This window comes from Seriola lalandi, unplaced genomic scaffold (genome assembly GCF_002814215.2).
Source record: "Seriola lalandi dorsalis isolate HSWRI2012SDOR001 ecotype SW California unplaced genomic scaffold, Sedor1 jcf7180002054277, whole genome shotgun sequence".
Lineage (NCBI taxonomy): Eukaryota > Metazoa > Chordata > Actinopteri > Carangiformes > Carangidae > Seriola > Seriola lalandi.
Genome location: NW_019524830.1, coordinates 90461 through 115580, shown reverse-complemented (window position 1 = coordinate 115580; position 25120 = coordinate 90461). Strand labels below are relative to the sequence as shown.

The 25120-nt window shown below is 39.4% G+C and overlaps 4 protein-coding genes across 4 annotated transcripts in view; 1 reads left to right on the top strand and 3 right to left on the bottom strand.

Moving 5' to 3' along the window:
* Positions 1 to 298: 298 nt before the first annotated feature.
* On the bottom strand, positions 299 to 9103 carry LOC111654474 (bcl-2-related ovarian killer protein homolog B-like). Its single transcript, XM_023405511.2, has 5 exons — positions 8795 to 9103; positions 7937 to 8273; positions 6324 to 6452; positions 2293 to 2456; positions 299 to 1477 (listed from the first exon to the last, which is right to left on the bottom strand). The coding sequence occupies exons 2-5, from the start codon at positions 8157 to 8159 to the stop codon at positions 1352 to 1354; spliced, it is 642 nt and encodes a 213-aa protein (XP_023261279.1). The 5' UTR covers positions 8160 to 8273; positions 8795 to 9103; the 3' UTR covers positions 299 to 1351.
* Positions 9104 to 13384: 4281 nt separating this feature from the next.
* Positions 13385 to 17427, top strand: elovl1a (ELOVL fatty acid elongase 1a). The gene is made up of 8 exons (XM_023405510.2): positions 13385 to 13703; positions 14467 to 14561; positions 14747 to 14937; positions 15044 to 15124; positions 15324 to 15380; positions 15503 to 15608; positions 15765 to 15904; positions 16005 to 17427. The coding sequence occupies exons 2-8, from the start codon at positions 14501 to 14503 to the stop codon at positions 16311 to 16313; spliced, it is 945 nt and encodes a 314-aa protein (XP_023261278.1). The 5' UTR covers positions 13385 to 13703; positions 14467 to 14500; the 3' UTR covers positions 16314 to 17427.
* Positions 17428 to 18878: 1451 nt separating this feature from the next.
* Positions 18879 to 22454, bottom strand: cdc20 (cell division cycle 20 homolog). Its single transcript, XM_023405408.2, has 11 exons — positions 22189 to 22454; positions 21635 to 21846; positions 21388 to 21530; positions 21207 to 21303; positions 20987 to 21112; positions 20537 to 20733; positions 20328 to 20422; positions 19993 to 20230; positions 19762 to 19887; positions 19520 to 19637; positions 18879 to 19390 (listed from the first exon to the last, which is right to left on the bottom strand). The coding sequence occupies exons 2-11, from the start codon at positions 21822 to 21824 to the stop codon at positions 19212 to 19214; spliced, it is 1509 nt and encodes a 502-aa protein (XP_023261176.1). The 5' UTR covers positions 21825 to 21846; positions 22189 to 22454; the 3' UTR covers positions 18879 to 19211.
* Positions 22455 to 23357: 903 nt separating this feature from the next.
* LOC111654425 (uncharacterized) overlaps positions 23358 to 25120 on the bottom strand; it is a 4167-nt gene continuing 2404 nt past the window's right edge. The window contains exons 4-6 of the mRNA XM_023405416.2: positions 24853 to 24951; positions 24509 to 24526; positions 23358 to 24103 (exon numbers count right to left, since the gene is read on the bottom strand). Coding sequence (XP_023261184.1) covers positions 24018 to 24103; positions 24509 to 24526; positions 24853 to 24951 — 203 coding nt within the window. The 3' untranslated portion in view covers positions 23358 to 24017. The remainder of the gene's footprint in view (positions 24104 to 24508; positions 24527 to 24852; positions 24952 to 25120) is intronic.

Here is a 25120-nt window from a genome sequence, read left to right as displayed (position 1 = left end):
TTAAATGTCCCTGTTCTTGGTACTTCTGTATACCACAGGTCTACAGCAGCTCATGCTTGATTCTGCATCCGGCGGCCTCTCTATTGGTCTGATTCTGAAATGGCTTCTTCTCAACATCTTTTTACCTTGCATTTTTTTAAACCACATTTTCAACCACAGACCAGGGTGCAGCAGACAGTTTAATGTGTTGTTTGGTTTTTATTTTAATAATCCTCAAAGGAAAAGGTCACCAAAGGTCACTTATAAAGGTCTGACATTCATTCAGAGGGATAAAATATCAAGGAAAATAAACAGTAAGTTCATGTGTGAAGATCTAAGTTTATTGTGGATTTAAAAAAAAAAAAAATGTTCAGACACACATTTATAAGTTAACACTGTGAAAGTGACAAGCATCAGGCATACCACACAACTGTCCCAAAGAGCTGTTGCATCGGCTCTCTTTATACTGCAGTGGTCACACTCAAAATAAAAAAATAAAATCATAAATAAACTATTTACAGATTAAAAAGGAAATGAATACCACCAAAATATATCCATTTAGTATGTACCATTCCTGTGTACTTAAGTTCTTTGGACAAAAATGGCAACAGTGAGACCCAACGTTTCTTGATCAGTCGTGTCTAAAATTGCCGCAGAAAGTTTTAGTACAGGTCACAATATTTCTGATAATATTAGGAAAGAGACACTGTGTTTTGGTGAAGTACAATAGTGTGGATTAAACCCTTGAAGTGTAAGCAGCTGATACGACCTGATATTGCATTCCTGTGTGAAAACACCTCAACATTTCAGAAAACTCAAAAAGACCCAGCCAGCTGAGCATCAATGTTCATTACATTCATTCACAAGCCTTCCACCTTTTTCATCCCTCCTGTAGGTATATATTCTGAGACGAACATCACATCAAAACATCAGACTGTATATTCCAGGAGCACGAACAGCCTCCCACAGATCACGTTCACCCTGAACACCATCACACATGACAGTTACAACACTGGAGAAGCCTGGTTTACTGCACTGCGTGTAAGCAGAGTGAAAATATACAGAAGAGGTTGCGTGAGACAAACTTGTTCCTTGTTGGCATTTATGATCTTAAATGTCACGGCGACTACTCTTTGGATGAAGGGTAATCACTTACAGGCTCGTCTGACACTGAGATAACACAAACATGATGCTGACGAAACATTTGCTGATTGCCCTTCAGCAACAAATTGATCTGATCTGCGTGCAGGCTCAATCCCCCACCGAGCACAGTCACCATCTCCACTCCATAGCTGTTATTGACAAGTCTGAGATTTCAATCTTGTATCGAACAAACAATCACGATGACTGCTGTGCGCTCTGTCTCGGCTGTTCATGGCTCCTTCATGATGTAGACGTAGATCGTGGTGAGGAAATACTTGAGGGACTCGATGACAGAGGACAGCCAGTGGTGTTCAGGGGTGAGATCCCTCTTCACCACACATTTAGTGATCTCCACCTGAAAAAGAGATATTGAGAGAGATTTTAAATATTCAATGCTAATCAAACTTAATATGGATGAAAAATGAGACCATAATAATATGAATTTTAGAAGAATCCTAATATTAATCATTTAATTGCTACTGCTAACATAATGTTGAAAATTTCAATACCACTGAACAGATGGAATTTAAACATTTCACTTTGAAAAATGTCTGAATCTATGGTTTTATACACACACACACACACACACACACACACACACACACACACACACGAGGGAAAAACGAGGATAAGGTGTTCCAGGAAAAGGCAGCAATCCAGTGGTCAATATATTAACTTTATAACAAATATTACAAGTGCAAATCTTTGCATCAGATCAACCAACAGGAAGCTACAGGAGAACTCTCAATGTTCAGTCATAACTGGGGCTTTCTGAGCAAGGCTACCATCAGATTTTACATAACTCCCCTCTAACTCTATCAGAGCTTATGAAAGCACACTGAGCTCTGATATATAAACAAGATAACATAAATTAATCATCTAGCTTCAGCATAACAATGTTGGCCAGTTTTAATCCCCAGAGAAACAAGATCCAAGCAGCTCTTCCCTCCCTTGTTTTCTCAGACGTCAATGTTAATTTTCATTCAGTTTGTCCAAAATTCCTCTCAAAAACCCTGATCATGCAGTGACGTCAATTAAAGATATAATACATTTTACATGACAATTTCTCTAAAATCCAAATGGAAAGCTCAAAATTTCTCCACAATATTACTCATGCATCAAAACCCACAGTGATCATAATTATCAGCATATACAGCAGCGGCCACTTACCCATCCTCCCCGTCTCTTCAGCCAGTGAACCAGGAACTTGCGGACAAACTGTCCCAGACTGTCCACTAAGATGTGAACGGTGGTCGGATGTCCTTGTCTGACACAGTCCACTGCCAGGGCTCCAGCTACTGCGTACATGGATACCACCTTACCCCAGGTTATACCTACAGCGAGAAAAACAGACATCACAGAGTTATGTTTTAAGTCATTCATGTATTGTTTATTAATTACTGTTTGATCCTGACTGTGCAGAATGATGTATGTGCAGAGGCCGTTTTCACATTCATCTGTGTTTGGACATAAACGATTAGTCCATGAATCAATTTGTCAATTGACAGAAAATTATTAGCAAATTTTTTGGCAAAAAAATTTTTCCAGCCTCTCAAAAGGTTAATATTTATTTCTTTGTCTTTCATTATTTTACCCTGAAACAAGACGTTTGAAGATGTCATCTGGGACTTTGGGAAATTGTGATGGGCACTTTTCCCCATTTTCTGACATTTTGACCAAATGATCAATCAAAAACTAATTTAAAAACTAATTTTTTAGTTGCAGCCCTATTTAAGTTTAGTTTAAGACATGTAGCGTGATTTTGTGACATCACAGTTTGGAGCCAATCGTCGTCGAATGTGCAAGTGTGAAGCAGACACTTGAAACCTCCAGTGAACATACAGGGAGAAGAATGAACTCCTCAGTGAGGAAGGAGACAATTTGTTTCCAGCAGTATCCAAACATATTAGCAATTTTAATGAGGGAGAACGAGTAGATGTCATTTTAAGAATTTTTAAGAAGGAAATCTAACTTTTTTTCTGTGGAAAAACCATATGAGAAACAAATTACTATTCAAATGCAAGCTATCTCTATATGTCTTAAAAATGTGTCCAGCTTTAAGCTTCAGCAAATTCAAGCTGATATCGATTCTGTCCTGCAGTCACAGGGTAAGTTTGTTTGCTAAGCAAGAAGCACAAATCACACTTTAGCCACAAGACCTGAGCGTCAAGCCTCCATGGTGGCAGAGTTTCCTGACCGGAAACCATAAAACTGCCACATTTATCTCAGCGTAAACACTCCCTTCCCAGTCCATGCTGAGCACTAACACCCATCTCCTCTGGGGTTTCTCCTTCCTCAAAGTCTGTTACATGCTCTGTGACCTGACATGGGGCGTGAGGGGCAGTTGGTGGACCTTGTACTGAAATAAACTGCAAATATGAGGTGAACGTCAACAAACCAGTGCATTTGTGTTAATGTGGCTGATAAGAGGTCTTACTGCGTCACATGCCAGCTGTAAATTAAGGAGGGCGAGACTGTGTTGCCTTTGCCTAGAGGTGGATGAGACACTGACGCAGTTTCAGGCGTGGGGAGGTCAATAGGTTCAGAAAATGATTTTGCATTCACCACTCAGAGGGAGTTGACAGCCCCGAAGCTGGAAAAGGCCAATTCTTTGTTCTCCCTTTTTACCTAAACAATCCAGTCTGATAATTAAGGGCATCCGGCCACTTCTACGTAGAGTTTCCAGGGCAGCGGGGATTGTTTTAACGACCGTCAGTGATGCAGTACAGGGTCTGATGGCATTAGCCTCCTTTAGGTCTTGCTTGCATTGTCATGACTGTTCCTCAGAGCTGACCTACAGCGTCTGACTGTGGCTATAAGGGGATAGAGCTCTGGGCGAGCTTAAATGAGATAACTGTCCATGGAAGCTGTCAGAGTACGTCACGTCTCGCTCCCTACTGAGAAGCAGGCCAAGAATAGAGACAAGATTGTCAGGGATAAAGCTGGAGGAGAGGAGGGCGGAAGGAGAAAGAACAGAAGTGGGAGGCAGGCGAAGATAGATGGAGAAGAGACAAGCCATGTTGATTTTACTGAGGGAGACCACAGTGCAGATGGCCGGTTAACCGCTTCCAAAATAATATGTGGTTGTGATACGTAGTTGGATTCAGTAGACATATCATTCCTTAGTGATCTCTGAAGTCACAATAAGCACTTGGAGGCATGATAACAAATACCAAACCGCTAAAAAAAAGGTACTTATAAAACAAATCCCGAACAGCAGGAAAAACAAAGTTGCATGTTTTTTTTTCTATTTATATCCAGGTTTCAACCCGTCCCAGAAGGCTGGGGCAGCATGGGTTCACCAGTTTGTTATTCCTCAGAAGGAATCCCACGCCGTTTCTAAAAATGACACCCTCATGATGTCAAATCAGGCACAAGTTTAGCCAAAACACAGGCATGTATATGATATTAAGCAAGTCCATTTTTGATCTTTCCTGGAAAAGTGCCAAATTTTAGTTGCACTGCGACCAGACCATTTAATCTACCCCGCAGGCTCATACAGAGGACGTAAAGTCACTCTTTTTATTTGGCTACTTCAAAATGTCATTGCTGTTTAAAGACTGTTTAAAACCAGTTCAAGAGCCAGAAGAAACAAGTTCAGTCAAGTCCCAGACTGACAGAAACCTAAGTCTTCTCCCAAGACCAAAACTGAATGAGGATTATCCAACAGCCATTTAAAACCTAATTTTCTTCGGGTTATTCTTTCAAAAATATACATTTAGAGATGGCATGGACTTTAAACATGAGTATGAGGTGTCGTCCAAATATATCTCAAGGCAAACGTGGTTGTGGCTCGTAGGCGGCATGAAAAGCCTGCCATTATAACCTCTTCCTGGCTGTAACACACTCCTCCTTGATCTCTCTCCGTAACTCCATGTCTTTCAGTGGATTTTATGAATGCGGGTAATAGCGTACACTGTTGGACAGTCTTTCCTCATGGGGCAGCATTTGTTCATATAAGCAAAAAGTGACAGAAGCAGTTGTTGAGTGAATGAAAGAAAGGGAGCTTGAGAGACGTTTTCACTTTCTCACACTTGTCAAATTCTTCAGATTAAGCATAACAACACCTGTAACCTTGTTTGGTGACTGACAAGCCTGTGGCTCATGTCTGATATCGGACCAACAACCCCACTGGAAATGACCTTCAGTCACCTTCATCTGCATCTGTTAGTCACAGACTGGCAACAAGAGGATGAATGTTCATATCAGACCTTTTTAGAGCACACATCTGTATCTACACACCACAGTCTTCCAAATATCCTACCTGGATTTGCTGTGAAAATAACCAAAAGAACTATGATAGATAAGTTGCCAAGTCTAATTTTAAAGCCAAGTTTAAAAAAAAATTCAACTATTCAACCATTGCGACCAAACTCAAGACCAAAAGTGGGCAAAAGACAGATGGAAAAAGGACATGACCTGATCTGTAGATGTTTGCCCAAATTCTTGTAACTGCATCCACAGTTATGTGATTATTAATTTCAGCAGATCAAGTAAGACATGGCTGTGTGTGTATTTTATTTCAGTGTCCAAACCAAAAGAGTGGTGCCCCTGGCATGATCACTACTTTCTGCCAACAATCCCACGGTCCAATGGGTGACATTTTATAGATGCAAAAATTAAGTCGTGCAGTAATGACAAAAAAAACCATCCAAGACCTTTACTGCTCACTGTAGAGTAAACTATTCAATAATAATAATGACAAGCCATCAGCCTGTTACATTCAGTTTTGCATTGAGCAAATTGAGCATAATTTAAAAAAAAAAAATTACTTAATTATATTAAATAGCGTCAAGCTTAAATGTTAAATATTCATTTTATTTACATTTGGTATTGCTTGGGCCATAATATGCCATAAAAATAGATACAGAATATGTTCACAACAAGCCAACACCCTTTACGTTCAGAATCTGAATAACTTAAACTAGTCAGTGCTATCTGTTCAAGAAGAGTGTCTAAACTTGGTGACTCTTTTTAGATGTAGGACTAATGATGTGTTTTAAAGTCTCACTCCACCTACGTGTGATTCGCACCCACTCACTCTGGCTGACAGCACTTCTGAGGCAACAGAGCCTGATAAAAACTGCGGTCGGACCCTTCGTCCGCGATACAGTGGAAGCGTCAATGGCTTCCTGATCTGGCAGATCGTGCTACATCATCCTCGTCATCAACACCTTCAAAGGCTCAGAACAGCCACATACCTGTTGAAAAGATTTCTGTTGCCACGCCGATGAAGGCATCTGAAACCATGTTCTCCATGGCAACAGAGATGTTGAGCTGCCGTGCCACGTTCCTGTACAAACTGGGCTGTATACACTCCAGCTCGTCGCCTAGGTAACAGTGGGGGAGCACACACGAAAAAGACAGAGGAGCATTAAAAGTCTGTTAGAAAGACCACAGTTATTCTGAGTGAATGAGACAGAAAACCAAAACACAGATTCGGTTTAAACATTCTGGGTTAAGCAAACAATGATACAATTCAACCGCTCAACCAACTCAGACAGATGGTTGTGTTATGATGACAGAGGGTCACTTAGATGTCAGGATGTCAAAGTAAAACATGTACGTTTCTGCTGGTATCCTTTAAAAAGACACGGTGCACTTGAGCTGCCGTTTTAAGTGAGTTTAGTCCTCCAGATGTAATCACCCGTTTCAAGCTGTTCTCACACTCACACACAAAGACACACAAACGCACATCAAGCTTATCATAGCTTGCATTATATAGTAGGCCTACATTATTTGGAAATTATTAGTTGTTCATTCTAGTTTCTTGACGTGTATCAATTATCTGCTCCAGCTCTGTTGAGTCATCCTCAGCCTACTGTTATCTACAAGTAGATTAGAGCGCAGCAACTCTGCTTTTTAGACCCAAGAGGAGTGAGAATATCACTGTCACAACAGTCAGCTCACACTGGCTTTCAGCGGAGGATAATGACAATTTATTGATTGCTCTGACAGCAATGAATTCATGAGTCAGTGTTAGACCTGCAGCGTGTCATCTCTAATGAACAGTCTTCAATTCTGAAGTCCTGAAATGGCCATTTAATCTGGATCTCAAATACAGGATTCTATTTATTATAGCAGATCATTTGTCCTGCTCATCTTAGTTTATAGTATTTTCCAACAGTTTTTAACCCCTACAAAGAGGGTGTGTTTTCAGGTCTGTCCATTTGTCTCGTTTGTGAACAGAATTTCTTCTGCAAAGCTTGTTCATGATCTGGATCATTGTGACAACACAGGATTCACTTCCATTGTGTCTCCTAATACTGCGAAATGGTGAAAACATTTGGAGAATTCATTCCATTTGATGCAGATCAGGATCCAGAGGAAAGCTTCAGGAGAGCTTCCAGAGCAGATTGAAAACGTCTAAACAGTTTCTATGATTAAAAACTTGGAGGATCGTGCAGCCTTTGCCAATGTATTACATACTCTTGAGTTTTTTCCAGTCAAAAGAATTATGTTTAAACCATGTTTACCTTAAGCTTTCAGTTAAATATTAAAATGAAATGACAATGACGCCATGGCTAATTAATTAACCTGTGTCAACTTCAAATAAGACACTAAACAATTTCAAATAATTCAAAATGAAAGAAATCATGGTATAAACTTTAATGTAGCCACTTGATGTTACTTGAGCTACCCCCTGAAAATATAAGGAAAATCCAATCACATCTATAAAGTCAGGTTCAGAGTTCAACAGGAGATGAAACCCACGGCCTAGAATGTGTGAACATGTTGCTATAAGATGACACTTTATCCGTTCTGACATTCACTGGTTTTTCTAAGACTTTACAGCTGCTCAGGTTTCTCTTACCAAGACAGAGAAGCACCAGAGACACCTCAGCGAGCGCCGCATTCGAGGGAGAGAGGTTGAGTTCGGTTTTGGACCATCCCAGCCCGTTCTGGTTGAGTCTGGACAGGATGTAGTCTCTGCACAGGGCTTTGGACTGGGACACCAGCTCCTTCTCAGTCAACGATCGGTCGAACACATCCAGGACCTCTGCAGCAAACACAGAAGACCTCCGCAGGACCTCCATGTCCTCCTCCCGGGGATCTGGGTCAGAAAGCGTCTGACCTCTTTGGATCAGCTGCGTCTCAGTGCGTCTTTATCCCAGGAGGAACAAAGTTTAATGCTGGAGACAGAATGGCAGCTGTGAGGGAAGAAAATCCTTATTTAGAAGCAGGTAGGGAGAACTGGTTAGTTTTAAAGGAATTAATTTTATCTTGAAACCTGTTTTTCTGACAGGAAGAGAAACAATAAAACAACAAAAAAACAGCTTGTGTGACTGGATTAATACTTCCTGCTGTTACTAGATACTTTTTATAAAAAGCAGTGTGGGTGTATAAATACATGTAGACACAAGAATCTAAATCAGACCAGAAACTTATATAATAATATGATGGAGGCGTTATTGTTGTGAGTCACATGGTGGGACAGTTAAGATATTGCTACACTTCTTGGATTATGCAACAACAAGCACTGATACCACAAGATGACAAGGGAAATGATTTTGCTGCTGTGGCAGTAACAGACCTATCTTGATTTGAGATTAAACCATTAGACTGTTCAGTGCAACCTAAACTAGCCTGAAGGAGTAGAACATTTGAATGAACACGAAATTGTTTGGAAGACACTTAGGCTGGTGCACGCCAAGAGAAAAAGCACGCTTACCTTCAACATAATATCCACATTAAGGTGCAACAGCTTCTGATATCACCAGTATGTGATTCTTCCGATGATGGAGCTCCAATTAATTAATCAGAAAACATTTCGAACCAGCTCTGTCTCTGTGTGTGTGTTTCCCAGCCGAGAAAAAAAGCCCGACCGTCAGAGCAAAGACAGCTGGTCTACCTTCAAAAGAAACTGTTTCAGATCATCAAGAAAACAACTGGGCGAAGTTCTGCCTCACTTCCAACAAAGCTCATGGTGCGATCTGTCCACTTGTTTCCCCCCGAGGAGCAGCAGCGACTGAGCCGAGAGACACAGTTAGAAGACGCCTACCTGTTGTTCCACCTCCCCATTGGCGCTCAGTGGGTGCGTTGGTTTTAGTGCTCAGACTAAGCCCGCCGGGAGGAGTTTGACGCCTGCCTCCCAGCTACTAAACCAAACAAAACCTCACCAAGGCGGACAGAGGGAGACAAATCAACTGCATCTACATTTTCATTCACAATTCCGGGCAGAGTAAATCCTGCCATTACACTCTGGAAGGATGCAGCTTTTTTTTCTTCTTTTTTTAAAATAATTTTTATCACTTCATTTGTTTCCACTCTTGTGCGTAAAAGCCACAACCTTTACTTTTAAACCTGTGTCAGTGGTAACAGGTCTGAAACACTTCATGCTGGTGCACTGTCATTTGTGCGTCATTACGATGGGGTTTCCCAGTACAGGTAGAACAGGTGTAACACTCCTGATCTGCTGCCTGAGTTTATATAAGTGTTCTGAGGCCAGAAGTGTCGCACCTTTAATCCCGTGCAGAGCAGATAGATATAGATGTCCTACTCTGCACTCACAGCACTGACACACACCTTACTGGGCTTTACCTTGTTCTTGGTATGATGGAGTTTTATTTGTTTTTTGTTATTGTGACAGTTATTCATTTATTTACCACATCAAAATACAATATAATTCATCTTAAACAAATAAATAAAATTACATTCATCGGAGGCTCCATAGCTTTTTTATTTTTTTATTTTATTTTATTTTATTTATATTTTTTTCAATGTGTTGTGTGTAGTGTGTTCATCAGTAAAATACAAAGACAAAGTCAGTTAGAGGAGAGAGGCTGTTATAAATAATGTAAGCTACCGGTTTAAGGACTCATTCCACACAGGTCAGACGTTTATCAGATTAATCTCTCCCTCTGTCTCACGTGTGTGTGTGTGTGTGTGTGTGTGTGTGTGTGTGTGTGTGTGTGTGTGTGTGTGTGTGTGTGTGTTACCTGCCATATTAACACGACAATGACAGGCCTATGTCATGTGTAGGCCAACATATTTTATAACAGCAGCCTTTCAAAGTAAAAGGTGACCTGATGTAACACGCAGAGCCTGCGAACTGATCGCAGTTATTACGGTCAGAGTTAGGAGGAAGTTATTTTACTTTTAGTGTTATCAATTACACCTATTAGGATAAATGCTTTTGCCGCTTACAGATTTTTTTCTAGTTAACCGTTTGGCCGCTGTGTGTCACTTTTGCTCACTTTCTGTTGTGGTCAACATTATTTCATCATTAGGAGGATAGTGAAGTGATGAGCACATTTATTCAAGACCTGTTTCTCTCTCACCAAGAGCAATATATAGATACAATACAACACGGTGACATTTGCAAGTAGAGTTCATGACTAATCTTTGTCATATAACAATGAAAGGATTAACACAGATTATGAAAAACAAAAAAAAACGAACTAATAATAATTCTGTTATGTTATTAAAAACAAAAACATTTGTTTGCAGCAGCATGGTCTGGGCTAGAAATGAAAGGATGAAATGTTCAGCTCATATACTGGAATTAAGACCAGAGTTAATTCTCCCTGAATGAAATCTGGATGTATACCAATAAATGTTCTGCAACACTGGCAACAAATTAAACATTCAACTTTATATTTATGGCATGAACATGTTTATTTTAATGGTGTTTATATAATATCTAAAACTATGTCTAATCTCAAAATGAAGATAAAGTTGGTACTTAATAATTAGGCCTATACTTGCGGATATATGGATATATTTCAATAGGTTAATTCTCCATTAAGTCTTTAATTGCTATGCATTTCAAGTGTCTAAATAAATGAGTTCAAATTCTTAAGCAAGGCTAAAGAACAAAATCTGAAAACTCACAACAATGATGTCACCTAGAAACAATCTCTTGTTTTTTTTCCAACATGGAGAGGCTGGTGTTTTACTAATTAACATATCAATGGGTGAGTTTCTAAGTGATTCTGTTCAAAGGACAGTGTGTCTAAGAAGGAAAACCTCGGCCCCTTTTAAGTCAGTGTTCACATTCATTTGTTCAAATGAGACACCTGAACTTTCAAACATGAAGACAAATGGCGTCTTCTGTCAGCTCCAGTGTATCCGTTCTGGTACAGTAAAAGTGATAACATGTTCTACACGTTTTTGGTCAGATAGGGTGTAAATGAATTGCAATGAATGAAACAGTGCAATGTTGCAAACTGTTATACTATATTATGAAACACAATACTCAGCCACACTCGGCATGTTAGACAACATTAGTAACCACAAGTGGAATCTAGTTTTGTCTCATCACAAATGACACAGGAAGACCACATTCCAAAAATGTCAGTGTCACTGAAAAGTAAATTTACGAACTTTGTTGGTGACAATCTTACCGGCTATTTCATAAACTACCATACTGAGAAATGAAATGCATGTTTACATTAGTTTGGTCTAGTGAGACCATTCATTCATTTTCAGCAGCCATGCTCACCCTCTCACATCCAGAGGAATCTATCCTGTCTAATTTATCACAATTGGCTAATTGGAGACAACCAGTTGGTCTCGAGGACTATGCCTATTCTCTGGTTTTGCTGCTGGGCAGAGAACTATAGTCTCCAGACAACGTCACGTTGTCCTGTTGTTTGTTAGTTTCTATGTGATAAATTCTGCTATTGGGCAAAACCTATACTTAAGTCAATGTTAAACAGTCACAAGTCCAAGAAGAACAGGGAGTGTGTTGTAGTGTGAGATAATATGGCAGCTATGAAAAACAGCTGATGATGTGATTGGAGACAACTCACATTCATGTCCAGGTTATGTCTCAAATCTCCATCAGTCAAAAATGTGGGCCAAAAACATATCAGTGAGGACTGGTCGTACTGCTCCTCTGCACAATGTAGTGGCTAAACAGAGGCAGTGTTTTATTGGACTGATTGAGGTTCATCATATTGAGGTTTTGTCATTTTGCCAACCACTTATGGACGAGATAGCATGTTATTATCCAGAGTCTCAGCTGATGAGCGACATGTACATAAATGCAGCAGCTCTGGAAAAAAAACATTTTTCCGTGCGGCTTCTCCTCTACAGAAACGCTTGTTGTGTAAACAGCTGCATTCCCCTCACTCTCCCCAGAGATCAGTGACTGAAACTGAACTGTTCATTATGTTAAAAAGCTCAGTTTCTCTTTTATTTCAGATTTTCTTTGACCTGAGAGTGAGAGCCACACCTTGAAGTGGCCATTAAGTATCCTGGTGATCACATGTTAAGGCTTCTCTGAAAAATATAGCTCACTACCGATCACATGCACTGTCAGAGTCTAAACTGCATCACATACAAGCACAAAACTCAGTGTGTTGTATTTTTGCTTTCTATCTATTTGCTGTCTACAGCATGACTTGGTTCTAACTTATATTAGATCTTTTGAAAGTGAATAAAACTCACACTTCTTCTTTCCTTTAGCTTTGCAAATGAAAATTCACCTTTTCATCTTTTTTAATTATGAGATTTATGTGCAATATTCCACTTTTAATGATTAAATGTCTGTGTTTTCATGCATGCGCTTCATGGTAGAACGACCATGTGATAAACTGCCAAACAATATGTAAACAGACAGTTATGCTTCTGCCCTCCCTCTCACTCATGCACAGATTCCTTTCATTCCAGCCAACCTTTTGGTCTAACATACACGTTGAGGACTAAATTTCAAGCTCTATCCAAGCCTCACGCCCTTCATTGCCAGTGCTTGGGGAACAGGTAAAACCAGAGACACAGGAGCGCTCGTCAGCAAGGCTTGGACAGGAACCCAGCCCCTCTGTGCCACCACGCAAAAGGGATGGGCAACGCATGATGTGACGTTAGGTTTGTGAATGTATGGGATTTTACCTTTAGCCCAAATAATGTTTGAGGGATATTTTTGAAATACATTTTGGAGAAATGATCAGATATTTTTGGAGTGGCAGTGTGAAATCATTACTTTTACTAAGGTCAGATATTATAAATGTTTAACCTACAACATTTTCAGTCTATTCTTTGCTTCATATTAGTTTCATCCTTGACATAAGGCTAGATTTTTTTCATCCTGATATGTTTATCAATTGTTTTTTGTTGCCCTGCAAAGGGGTTATTCTCCCCTGGGTCTTGGTTTCTTTAACCAGGGTCCTGCAACTCTTTGACCCCATCCCCTTCACCACCATTGATGAGACAGACCAATCACCAACAGGCTAAATGAGGATAGAAAGGTGGAGCTTAGCACTGAAACAGGGTGTGGTCCTGAAACCAGCAAGGTCTGTAGTAGTGCCCTGGGGTTTAAATTGAGTTGAATGAGCTCAGTCCCATATTTGTCATAGCTAGCCTCTCACTTTTACACACCTCTCTCTTGCTTTCTCTCTGTCTTTCCCCATTTCTTACCTGTGAGACTTTCAGATCTTGTTGGATTTTTATTTTAATTTTGTCTTAAATTAGACACTTGAAGACTGCTGGAGGCTACCACCCACGGACTAGCTTTGCATGTGTCTGGTCTCCACCTGATCACTCTCACTGGTGGTGCTGCTGATCTGTTGGATCCACCGGGCTGAGTGCTGCCTGTTTTAGCTGTTCAGGAGTGAGTGCTGAGGACTTGTGCTCAGCGGGTGAGTCACTTTCTACGAATGCAGCACAGGGATGTTACCTTACCAGCTATACCCGAGTATCATGTGTGTCTGTGCTGCTCTGCTAAAAATGTTTCTTTTGAATGTATTGTGGTTAGATCAGACACTCATTCAGGTTAGTGTTGAATTAATATTGACAACAAAGCATTCATTCTGCTGCTTTGAACACGTTCATTTGTTTTTCCCTCGAAATCCATAATCAGCCCAGATCTTAGTAGCTCAGCTAGGCTGGCCGTATGGGCCAAGTTCTTTGCCTCACCTGTTTGACTTGCTCTGTTAGTCAGCATGAGAGTATTTCATTGTTTTTAGACTGACAGCAGAATTCAGATGTTTCACAATCCTTCATCAAACACTCATTTATTTATATTTTGCTACTGTAGAATTCTTCTCTTTTGACTTATTGAATTAAATAAAAGAATTTCCTTTTGAATGAAGCGCAGAATTAGTGCTAAAACAGTGAGGATTTTAGCTTACATACTCCACTTGATGTAGATGGAGAAAGCTTCTTGTACAGATTGCCCCAGTGTATTTTTTTTTTTTCTTTTTTTTTTTTTTTTTGAAAGCATGTACATTATGCCACTCGGGGTTGTTTGATGAGCCTGTGCAGCTGTCTCCTGTTTGTTCAGTCAGTGGGAAAACAGGTGGATGGGTGGCTTAGTTGTTCACCTTGCCCAGCCAGCCTCACTTACAGATCAGGTCTTCATCTCCCCGGTTTCTGAGTCTTTGGTCTTCTCATATTTTTCAGGGGTTTAATAGAACAGAAAAAGGAAGCAGTCACCATGCTGCGAGAAGCTGCGTCAAACATTTTAAAACTCCACAGTTATCTACAGTCGAGAACTGGTAAGTGTCTTTGTCTCATCAGATAGCATTTGTGCTGTTGTTTTATTGAAATGATGCCATGAATATGTCCAAAACTGGACTGAATTTACAGTTGATCCTCCTAATTATCCATGTAAGTGATCATTACTAACATGCTGATATAATGAATGTGTGTGTATGTGTGTATATGTGTTTGCCCTCTCCAGATGCCAGAGTCAGAGACTACCCTCTGATGCAGAGTCCCATACAGATGACCACCCTCCTGTTGGCCTATGTCTTCCTCTCGGTGTACGTTGGGCCTCGCCTCATGGCAAACCGCAAACCTTTCCGCCTTAATACAGCCATGATTATCTACAACCTTAGCATGGTTTTACTGAACGCCTACATAGTCTATGAGGTAAGAAAAATGACTGACAAATGGAGTTTTTTCACTGACTCGCATCCCTGTACCTGTGTGTAAGGTCGATGTTAATAAAAGCTGTTGCTGTGTATCTGACACCTAGTTCATGATGTCTGGATGGGGTACCACCTATACGTGGAGATGTGACCTAATTGACCGCTCCAACAGCCCGCAGGCTCTTAGGGTAAGTCAGTAAATGGTTCCTCATTCGCTTCTATATAATTCACTTTATTTGACCTGTTGTGGCCTGAAAAGCAAACTTTAAAAAGCTACATTCAGTTCACTGCTGTTCTGATGGTTTGACAAATAAATGTTTGTGTTCTTTGGTTGTTCACGGTTGGATATTTGAGATTACAGCTATTTTCTTCTTTTCCTTCCCACAGATGATTCGAGTGGCTTGGTTATTTTATTTTTCAAAGTACATTGAACTCCTTGACACAGTAAGGACATTTTCATCTCTATAAACACATTTTTGCCTTTTCTTGTGACTTATAACTTGTCTGACCCCGTGTGATATATCTTGTGTGCATGTTAACTTGAGCTTCACTGATTTTTATTCCAGGTATTCTTTGTGCTGAGGAAGAAACAAGCCCAGATCACATTTCTCCATGTATTCCATCACTCCTTCATGCCCTGGACGTGGTGGTGGGGCATCACCCTGACTCCTGGTGAGGTTTCCTCAGCATAATATCAATCTAACATTCTTTATAAATTTACACTGTGTCCATAGGTGTGTCTTGAAAACAGGGGTAAATGCATTTGAAAAAATCACTGAAAGAAATCCTCAAATTAAACATATAATTTCCTGTGTCTTTCTCCTCAAGTTGGAGGAATGGGCTCCTTCCATGCCATGGTGAATGCAACAGTCCACGTTATCATGTACTCCTACTATGGACTCTCTGCTGCAGGACCTCGCTTCCAGAAGTTCCTTTGGTGGAAGAAGTACATGACTGCCATCCAGCTTGTACGTCCGCTTTTTTAAAATGCTATTTGTTTGTGTTGAAATGACTAATATTAATATGATATTTTTGATAACCACCTGCCCTTTGCCTGTTGTTTTACAGACACAGTTTGTTCTGGTCTCCATACACATCAGCCAGTACTACTTCATGGAGAAATGTGACTACCAGGTCCCCATGTGGATCCATTTGATCTGGATGTATGGTGTCTTCTTCTTCCTCCTCTTCTCCAACTTTTGGGTGCAGGCCTACATAAAGGGCAAACGACTTCCTGTCAAGGACGACAAGCCAAAACTGAATGGCTCAACCAGTGAACCTATCACTGTGGTGGCCAATGGGAAACACCTGGGGAATGGGAACGCAACCCACAACACCAACGGCAAAATCTTCCTGGGCAAAGTAAAGGAAATCTAACGAAGTGACTCTGGAGATTGGATGAGAGGAACACATGGCAGCTCTATAGGGCCATCATCAATATGTCATTCATCATTCATATCTTATCCAGCATATTGGAGGGGCGCAGATTCCAATATACTTCTTCCAAAACTTCATAAGTTCTATATAAGTCTAGTCTTTGTTGAAAATATATGTACACTTCTTGGGATATGAATGGCATATTGTGTTTTGCTGGTGATCTCTACACGTGACATTGTGTTTGTTAGTTGTTGTGAACACTATTACGTGTGACGCACACTGTATGGCGACTGGTGCTCATTTTGTCACTGATAGTATTCTTCAACTCGAGCTTGAGCCACGCAAGCTTGACGTACACTAATGTTTGGCTGGCATCAGGTTTGTTGCTTGGAAGGATCACACAGTTTCCACTGAAGACTTGTAAACCATGTAAATAACTGCTATAAAGTTAATGCAAAAAGGTTTTCATTGTAAATGTCAAATATTTAGTTTTTCTTTTTTCTGTTGTTATTTATCATTTGAAATAAAACATTTTAGATAAAGGTTTGTGTCATTTGGAAAGCAGTTATGGTGTGTACTTTGTAAGAAACATAGCACACCTCAGTATTTCAATTTTAAGAATTGTGGAAAACAAATGTTATACTGTATATTACAGTATTGATGCATTTTGCACATTTTGCTTAATCAGGTAGTGACATATACACTGCTTTGTGTATTCATCCATACTAATACATTCTGAGTTTTGCAATGCTGTATGCTCTGTTCTGTCAGCACACTCAGTGTTTACTACTACATTCGAATTAAATAAAAAGAATGCTGTAGATGGCTATTTCTGAATATCACTGTAGACGCATGTATATACTGATTGATAAACAGTGTTTTTGTTGTTGATTACAGATGTGCACAATGACAGCAGAAGAATGATATAGTTTTGAAGCACCGCAAGCCTAGAATTGGGCCTGATATTTTCCACAAAAATTACTTAAGTGACGTTTTTATGTTTCAATCAATCCTCACGATGTTCAATAGATTAACCTGTTAACTATGTTGTCATTGTTCTCCTGTTAAACCAAAAAGTTTATAATAAAATAATATTTTATGATTTTCTACACTATGCAAGTCCAAAGATTCTGATAGAGGCCTGGTGGAAAAAATAATAATGTATAAATTGCACAGGCACACATTCACCTTTAGCCAAAATGAAAAAAACAGGTAAAATATAAATGAGCACATGTAGTTCTCATGATATTGCTGCCAGCGAGTCCCCGTTCAGACCAATCTTACTTCATGAGATTGAAATGAAAATTCTAAGTAAAATCTTAGCTAACAGACTTTCAAAATACATAGCAGATTCAGTCCATCCTGACCAATCAATCTCCATCATCTTTTTAAAGTTTTATACCAGAATCACAAAGATGAGATGGCCATTACTGCTCTTAATGCCAAAAGGCTTTTGATCACATTGAATGTAAATATGCACTTTCTACTCTAAAATAATTTGGCTTTAGTGATAACTTTGTCAAATGGATCTCTATTATGTAGATTAATCCCCTACTAGGTTGCTTTTTCACATCATATCTCTTTAACTTGTCAAATTCTTGGTTGTCAAATAAACTCTTTTTGCAAGTGTCACATTAATTCTTATGCCGCCCAGCTCCTCCATCCCCCCCTACTTCATCTTATTAAACATTTTGGAAAACTCTCTGGTTATAAATTTAACTGGGAAAAGAGTGAACTTGTGCCTCTTTCCACAAACAGACATTGGATTTCTACAAACTACTTTCCCAGATTAGCCAGATTACCATAAAAGAATCTTCATCCGGCCCAGAGCTGACCCAGTTGTGGCCCAGATTCAAAAAATCCATCTGAAATCTGTACTGGATCTGGCCCAGATCCATATTTGCGCCATACTGTCTCCATAACAGATCTGGCCCAGATCTGTATTGCATCAGGTCCAGATCCATACTGGAGGTATTTCAGGTCATATATTTTCTATCCATCTTACAGAGACAGGGGAAAAGGGAAAACACAGGGGTTGTTGTTTTCTTACCTCCAGGGTGCTTCAAACCTAGGCAGAGTGTGAGAAAGACAAAACACATGACTATGCTTTATATTTCCCCATGAGTATCTATATCAAGTATGGAAAAAAAAAAAAGTTTTTATCATCCATGCATAACTGGCTGACCTGGAAAGGCTTATTCAGTCATAAGTGAGGTGCTACTGTTAACTGTCATTCAGGATGGTTAAAACCAGATGACATACAAATACCTTGAAAATCAAAAACATGCCTAAGCCAAAGGGTATGCTGTTCCCATGTCATATTTAACTTTCTATCCATCTTAATGAAGATGCGTGGCATGTGCAAAGGAGACAAGTGCATTGTAGACCTCAGTCTGATTGACTGGGAATCAAAACAAGCTTTATGTACAAGTATTTGTTTCCAGATGAAACAAATTGCAGGATAAATGTCACTGGTGGAGAGAAACTCATAAAATACTGCTTGTCCTAGCCAAATTTTCAGCATGGCAGTAGTAATACATGCTAATTAACTGACAGAAGCGCATCAAAGGTTAAAACATTTATTTATAGCGTAGCCCATTGTATACAATGCATCCTGATTACAATATAAGCTAAGTGAAGGTCATAAATAGAGTTCCAGAACAGTAGTGTTGAAGGCCAACACTTGTATTTTATACAGGTCTGCCAATATGGTAAACAATTGAGAAGAACAAGCCATTATACCATTAACAGGAACAGTAAGAATCCAGTTATGGCTAAAACACTGGGTGGAATCTTTATTGTTGATTAAATAAAACACTTGCAAATTCATTCTGCAAAAAAAAAAAAAAAAAAAAAAAAAAAAAAAAAAAAAAAAACCTCAAATCACAACAAAGGAAATTATCTGATAGACTGATGAATGACACTGCTAGTTGATTTGACCATCCTGTCTTTGGCCTTCTTCTTAACAGGATCCACTTCAAAGCACTTCCACAGGCGAATAGTTTCGTCTCCAGCAACAGTCGCAATGGTGGAGCAGTCTGGGCTCAGAGTCAAACTGAGAACTCTGTCCTCGTGGCCTAAGATAAAGAAAATGAATAATTAGGCCAACAGAAAGCATAAAGTACATTAGTATAGTTCACTAGAGTTTTCCTTTAAAGTAAAGTATGAATGAGCAAGCACAGTCAGTCCAGTCTTAAGTTATTTACCAGCAAGCTCTGCGACTCTAGTGAGAGAGGGATACTTCCAGATAACAACATTGTTGTGGGCATATCCATGGGCAGAGACCAGCTCCTTGTAGTTGGGTGCAAACATCAGTGATGAGATCTGAAATGCAAAATTATTCATGCATGTTGTCACATCCAAGTTAAATAAATTCATAGACCAAATTAAGAAGTACATTTTCTCAGAATTATCATTGAAACTCAAGGGTCTAATCGTGTGTAATTACCTGGGACTGAGTGTCAAGTGAACTGATGCAGGAGCCGCTGTTTACATTCCAGATACGGATGTGACGATCACTGGTACCACCTCCAGATGCAAGGATATTTGGCTGCCATGGACACCAGGCCAAAGCCTACAATAATAACATCCAAAAGTGACAGTCACATTTTACATCTATGGCAGAGACTGTTTATGTCAAGCAGTTATGTAGTAGTATGAGTAATAAAAAGGTGCTCACCTTTACAGCTCCTTGATGTTCACTCCAGCAGCGGACCGACTGGCCGTCATTGCTGGCGCTGCCCTCCTGCACACGGGGCCAGACACACACCAAGTTGTCATTGCCTCCACTGGCCAGGTATCGCCCATCAGGAGACCACTTCAGCCCGCACACCTCCTGTGAGTGACCATGGAGTGTGAAGATGTGATGGTCTGCCACTCTCACATCATGATGGTGAATGTGTCCTGATCTAGAGCCACTAGGGGTGGACAGGAGAGAACACATTACATCTGGGTCCAACAAAAACAAACCACTGGAATTGTTTTTAAATCAGAGAGGTAAAACAAAAACAGTACCTGGAAAGAACATAGTCATTCCAGCTCAGGCTACCAACTCTAGCCGTGTGGCTGGCCATGCTGCGTAAACGCTTTTGGTTTTCAACATCCCACAACTAAAAAAAGAGAAGAAAAAAATATATATATATTAAATACAAAATATCAAAATCAGTTCTTTGGGAGTCATGTGTCCTTATGAACTAAAGGGGTGTGTTCATCACCACACTAACCTGAACTTTGCCATCACTGGTGCCAATAGCAAGATAGCTTCCCTCTTTGGTCCAGGACAATGAGCAGATGTAGTCCTCCTCACGCTCCAGCTTCATGAGAAGAGTGATATCGCCTTGACTGGCATCCCACAGGTAAACACTGTTATGAAGAGCCACGGCAAGAATGTTTCGACTGCTCCAGTCAAACAGATTTAAATCTGGGGAGGGAAAAAAAAAAAAAAAAAAAAAAAAAAAAAAAAGGAAAAAGGAAGGGTCCCAAATGAATACTTGGTCATATACTGAAAGAAAAATCTATTATTAAAAATCTTTAGATTTAGTATAAAAGCTGATGTTGGATAAATTTCCATCCTCAGTGCTGTGAATCCAAGATGGAGTTATGCATACATTGCACCAAATAAAATACCAACATGCATGAATGCTATTAGGAAACACTTTAAATGCAAAGCCTACAGAAATCATTTCGAAGCTCAGGAGCGTCCAAGATTCTTTCAGGCGTTGAAGATATGTATCTCGTCTTTTTGGTTGAAGCCGGAGTTGCACCTTGACTGTAGAGGACTTTCAAGTTGTTTTGATATCCTGTAAATTAGACAGATCATTTTTAACAATCCTCACTTTCTATATTCATTCAATATTCTTGCCATGCATGGTGTTGGCATGCAAATATCCTTACCCTCTGGTGCATTCAGTGGTTTCCCTCCAAGGTGCAGGATCTTTGCATCTTCAATGTTGTATCCATTCAGTGACATAGACCAGGCTTTCTGGTTTTCCTTTAAGGACAGATAGCTTTGCTCAATAAGCTGCTTAATTTACAAGGGAATCATAAAGAAATGCATCCAAACAAAATATCTTACTGATGTTCCCGTTGTATTGTTTGTGTCCACTGGCTCATTCTCCTTTGTGAGCAGGAAACTTGCCACATCCATTTGTTTGCTGTTTCTGACGGGAATGAAGCGGTCGCCTCCCATCTTAGAGGGCGTTTGTTTTTTATTTTTGCCTAAGATACAAAAATATATATATTATACCCAGCGGTTAGCACTTGCAGTGATAAGCGCACATTGTTAGCACTGACGTTGCATAAATACAGTGGGCACACAGTACCTGGTGTTTTGCTCGGTGTTTTTGATGAACTTAGCGACACATTGGCAGATTTTCCAGGCGACAAACCGTTCAAGGCGGATGTGTTTGATGAGCTGGCCTTTCTTTGCCACCTCGCCATGGGAGCGTTTGTGATGGGCATATCCAGCTTCAAAATACTGTGGATGTCGTTCTCAAACCCAAACTGCGCCATCTTATCCAGGTTTTCACACGACCTGGAAACCAGGGCAAACAATTATTAAAGAGCGTTCATCTGATGTGCAACAGTAACGGACCTAAATTGAATTTAAGGCTTGTTAGCAAGACCTCAGAGGTAACGTTAGCACTACTTTAAACATTGAATTTCGTTTTAAGAAAACAACGCTAGCTAAAATCACTTTCGCAGTTACCGGGGTACGTTAACCCAACGTAATAAACGCAGTAAACAAACACAAGTTAGCATTAAATCCCGTAGCATTAACAACTTTAAGTTTAATAATCGTCGTGTCGAAAACCCCGCTGAATACCTAAATCAAAAGTGGACCTTTTCCGCTTCAAAATAAACAAACTGAGCTCACCTCTTTCAGAAAACGTGGGGTGCACAGGAGGAACTCGGGCCGTTCTCTGTCCTCTGCCTCTGCAGTTTGAATTCAGCGAAAATGACGCCACACGGTTTAAATGTCTGAAAACGCTCCGGTGATTGGTTCGCACTGCTATGGTAACGTTTACGAATACGTTCATGTGATTGGTGGATGAGGATTCCTGCGAGATCAACGTCTGAAGAAAACTTTCCTCTCCCAAAAAATCTATCGCCATCTACTGGACAAAGATGATGTCAGGGTAGGGAAGAAGCTGTGTGACGTAAAAATAAAAACTACATCAGTTTACATTTTCTGAGGACAGATTTAGTCAGAGACAGAGGATTTTTGATTTACTGTAGGTTGCTTTGGTTCAGTCAGTTATTAAATGCATTTTATTTGATTATTGGAAGTTTGAACGTTGTAATTTGCAAGACATATAATCATAGGCATTTTTAAGTATGAAGTGAATCCTCTATAAGGTACCTTTATTCAAATGTGTCGCTCGGATTTCAGCAGGGCATTTCCAAAACTTTCCCTCGCCCAGAATATTTCTTAATTTCATCTTTAATGCATATCTGCAATATATTGTTAGTGGTGCATAATTTAACCTATCATAAGCATTTTATTAGATACTTTTGGATCCAGTCATATTAGACTGCCCTGGACTGGTTGCCATAATGAGCATTACTTGGTGATAAACTGTCAAATTATCATAAAGAAGACATTTAACAAATGGTTGAGTCATTCATATATTCACTTCATGTTAATATGTTGAACTTTACATGTTTGTTCACGCATTCAAACATTTGAGGCTCTCCTTTGTCCTTTACATGACAAATTAAATACGATTGAAGACTAAATGCTCTTGCCATAGTAAAGCTAAAACCAGAGACGTTATCAAGTCAAACAAAGCATTTCGTTATATGGTCTTTGATCTGTGACCAAGAGTGATTATGATTAGGTATTTTTCTGTTCACTAGATTAATGGGATTAAATTATTGATCAATTAGGTTCTAAAACATTATCAAAGCCCAAAGAAATACAACTAGAGCCATTATTTTTTGGGTGTTATTCTAATCGGTACACCTCGTGTCATATTTAAAGAGAATAATACAGGTTCTGAGAAATATAAAATGACAGACTAACATCTGTGTGAATAAACACAATTTTATCACTTTAAAGAGCATTTTATTGTTCACATCTTTGGAGCACCACAAAGGATACATGCTGGCAGTACACAGACCCACTTAGCAGCTCAAATGATACATTATATTCCTCTACATTACATTTTAGAGAAATTCTGTCTCTAAAAATTATGTTGAGAAGATTGTACTTCCAAAGATGCAATCACCCTGTCCAGAATAAAGAATCTGTTGTCCTAATACAACAGATTACGATAACTTGACACAAGTGAAAAATATAACAATAAAAAAAAACATGCATAAAAGTACTTTTAATTAAACATTTTTTAAATTTTACATGAACTGGAAAGAACATAGAAAATCACAATATGCAGCAGAATATCTCAAAAGAAATGTGAAAACATCAAACCGGGAAGGTTTTTCAGACCTTGTGCATTGCTGCAGGCAGTGAACATATTTACATTGTGTGTATGCATAAATATTAAAAATATACACAGAGTGCCGCTGTAAAGTGTGATACATGCATATTAAAGTGCATATAATACTGTGGCCTGTAACTCAACAGTGTAGCAAGGGTTTGAAATGTCACACTGTCAACACAGGTCATATCAGTAAGTAGACGTTCAACAGCAGAAACAGAGAAGAGAGCTCAAACATTAGCTTGTTATGTAGCTGTGCTCTGAATTACAAGGTACTGTAGCCGTCGCCTTTTATCTCTGAACCCACTTCAGTCATCTCTTTTGGGTAATGTATTATGGAGCCGAGAACCCCTGCAAACAAAAGAGCACAGAATAGTTCTAACATTCATTACTGAGTAACTATCAAGTATATATATATATATATATATATATATATTAAAAAAAAGTTTTTATCATCCATGACTAACTGGCTGACCTGGAAAGGCTTAGTCAGTCATGAGTGACGTGTTACTTTTAACTATCATTCAGTGATTCAGGATGGTCAAAACCAGATGACTGGCACACAAACGCCTTAAAAAAAACAAAAAACATGTCTAGTCCAAAGGGTATGCTGTTTCCATTTCATTACTGAGTAACTCTATCAAGCAAAAGGAAAGAAATTGTTTTAGATTTTTGAACCATTTCAGGTCATATATTTTCTATCCATCTTACAGAGACAGGGGAAAAGGGAAAACACAGGGGTTGTTGTTTTCTTACCTCCAGGGTGCCTCAAACCTAGACAGAGTATGAGAAAGACAAAACACATGACTATGCTTTACATTTCCCCGTGAGTATGAGGCACCATATCAACAATCATGTGACAGGACACATAAAAATAAAGCCAAGTTATACTTCATTTTATGAGGTATTAAACTGAGGTACTACACTCAAGGAAAACATTAAATAGTTCCTGCTGTTAAATGACAATATGAAACACAAGACTGTTCCACTCTTGAAAATCAATCATTTTGCTGTGTCATGAAGGGAGCTTTTGAGAATGTAACCGATTAAAAACTGTAAAACTTCATTGAGAAAATGAGAAAAAAATCTTGTTTACTCACCCTGGTTTTTGGAGAGGAGGAGGCTGATTATGATTAGGCCGGTAAAAGCCAGGACCGCCAAGATTGGGATCAAAATCTGTGGCAAAGGAATCCTTGGAACTAAGAAAAACATTAAAAATTTGTAACCTGGCTGCTTGTCATCAAAACTGGTTACTGTAAAACATGTGCAGCCTGTATGTGGAGATGGAGTGCAATCACGGGGACAGACTGGTGTTTTTCCTTAGTATCACCTTTCTTTTTTTTTTTTTTTTTTTTTTTTAAAAACCAC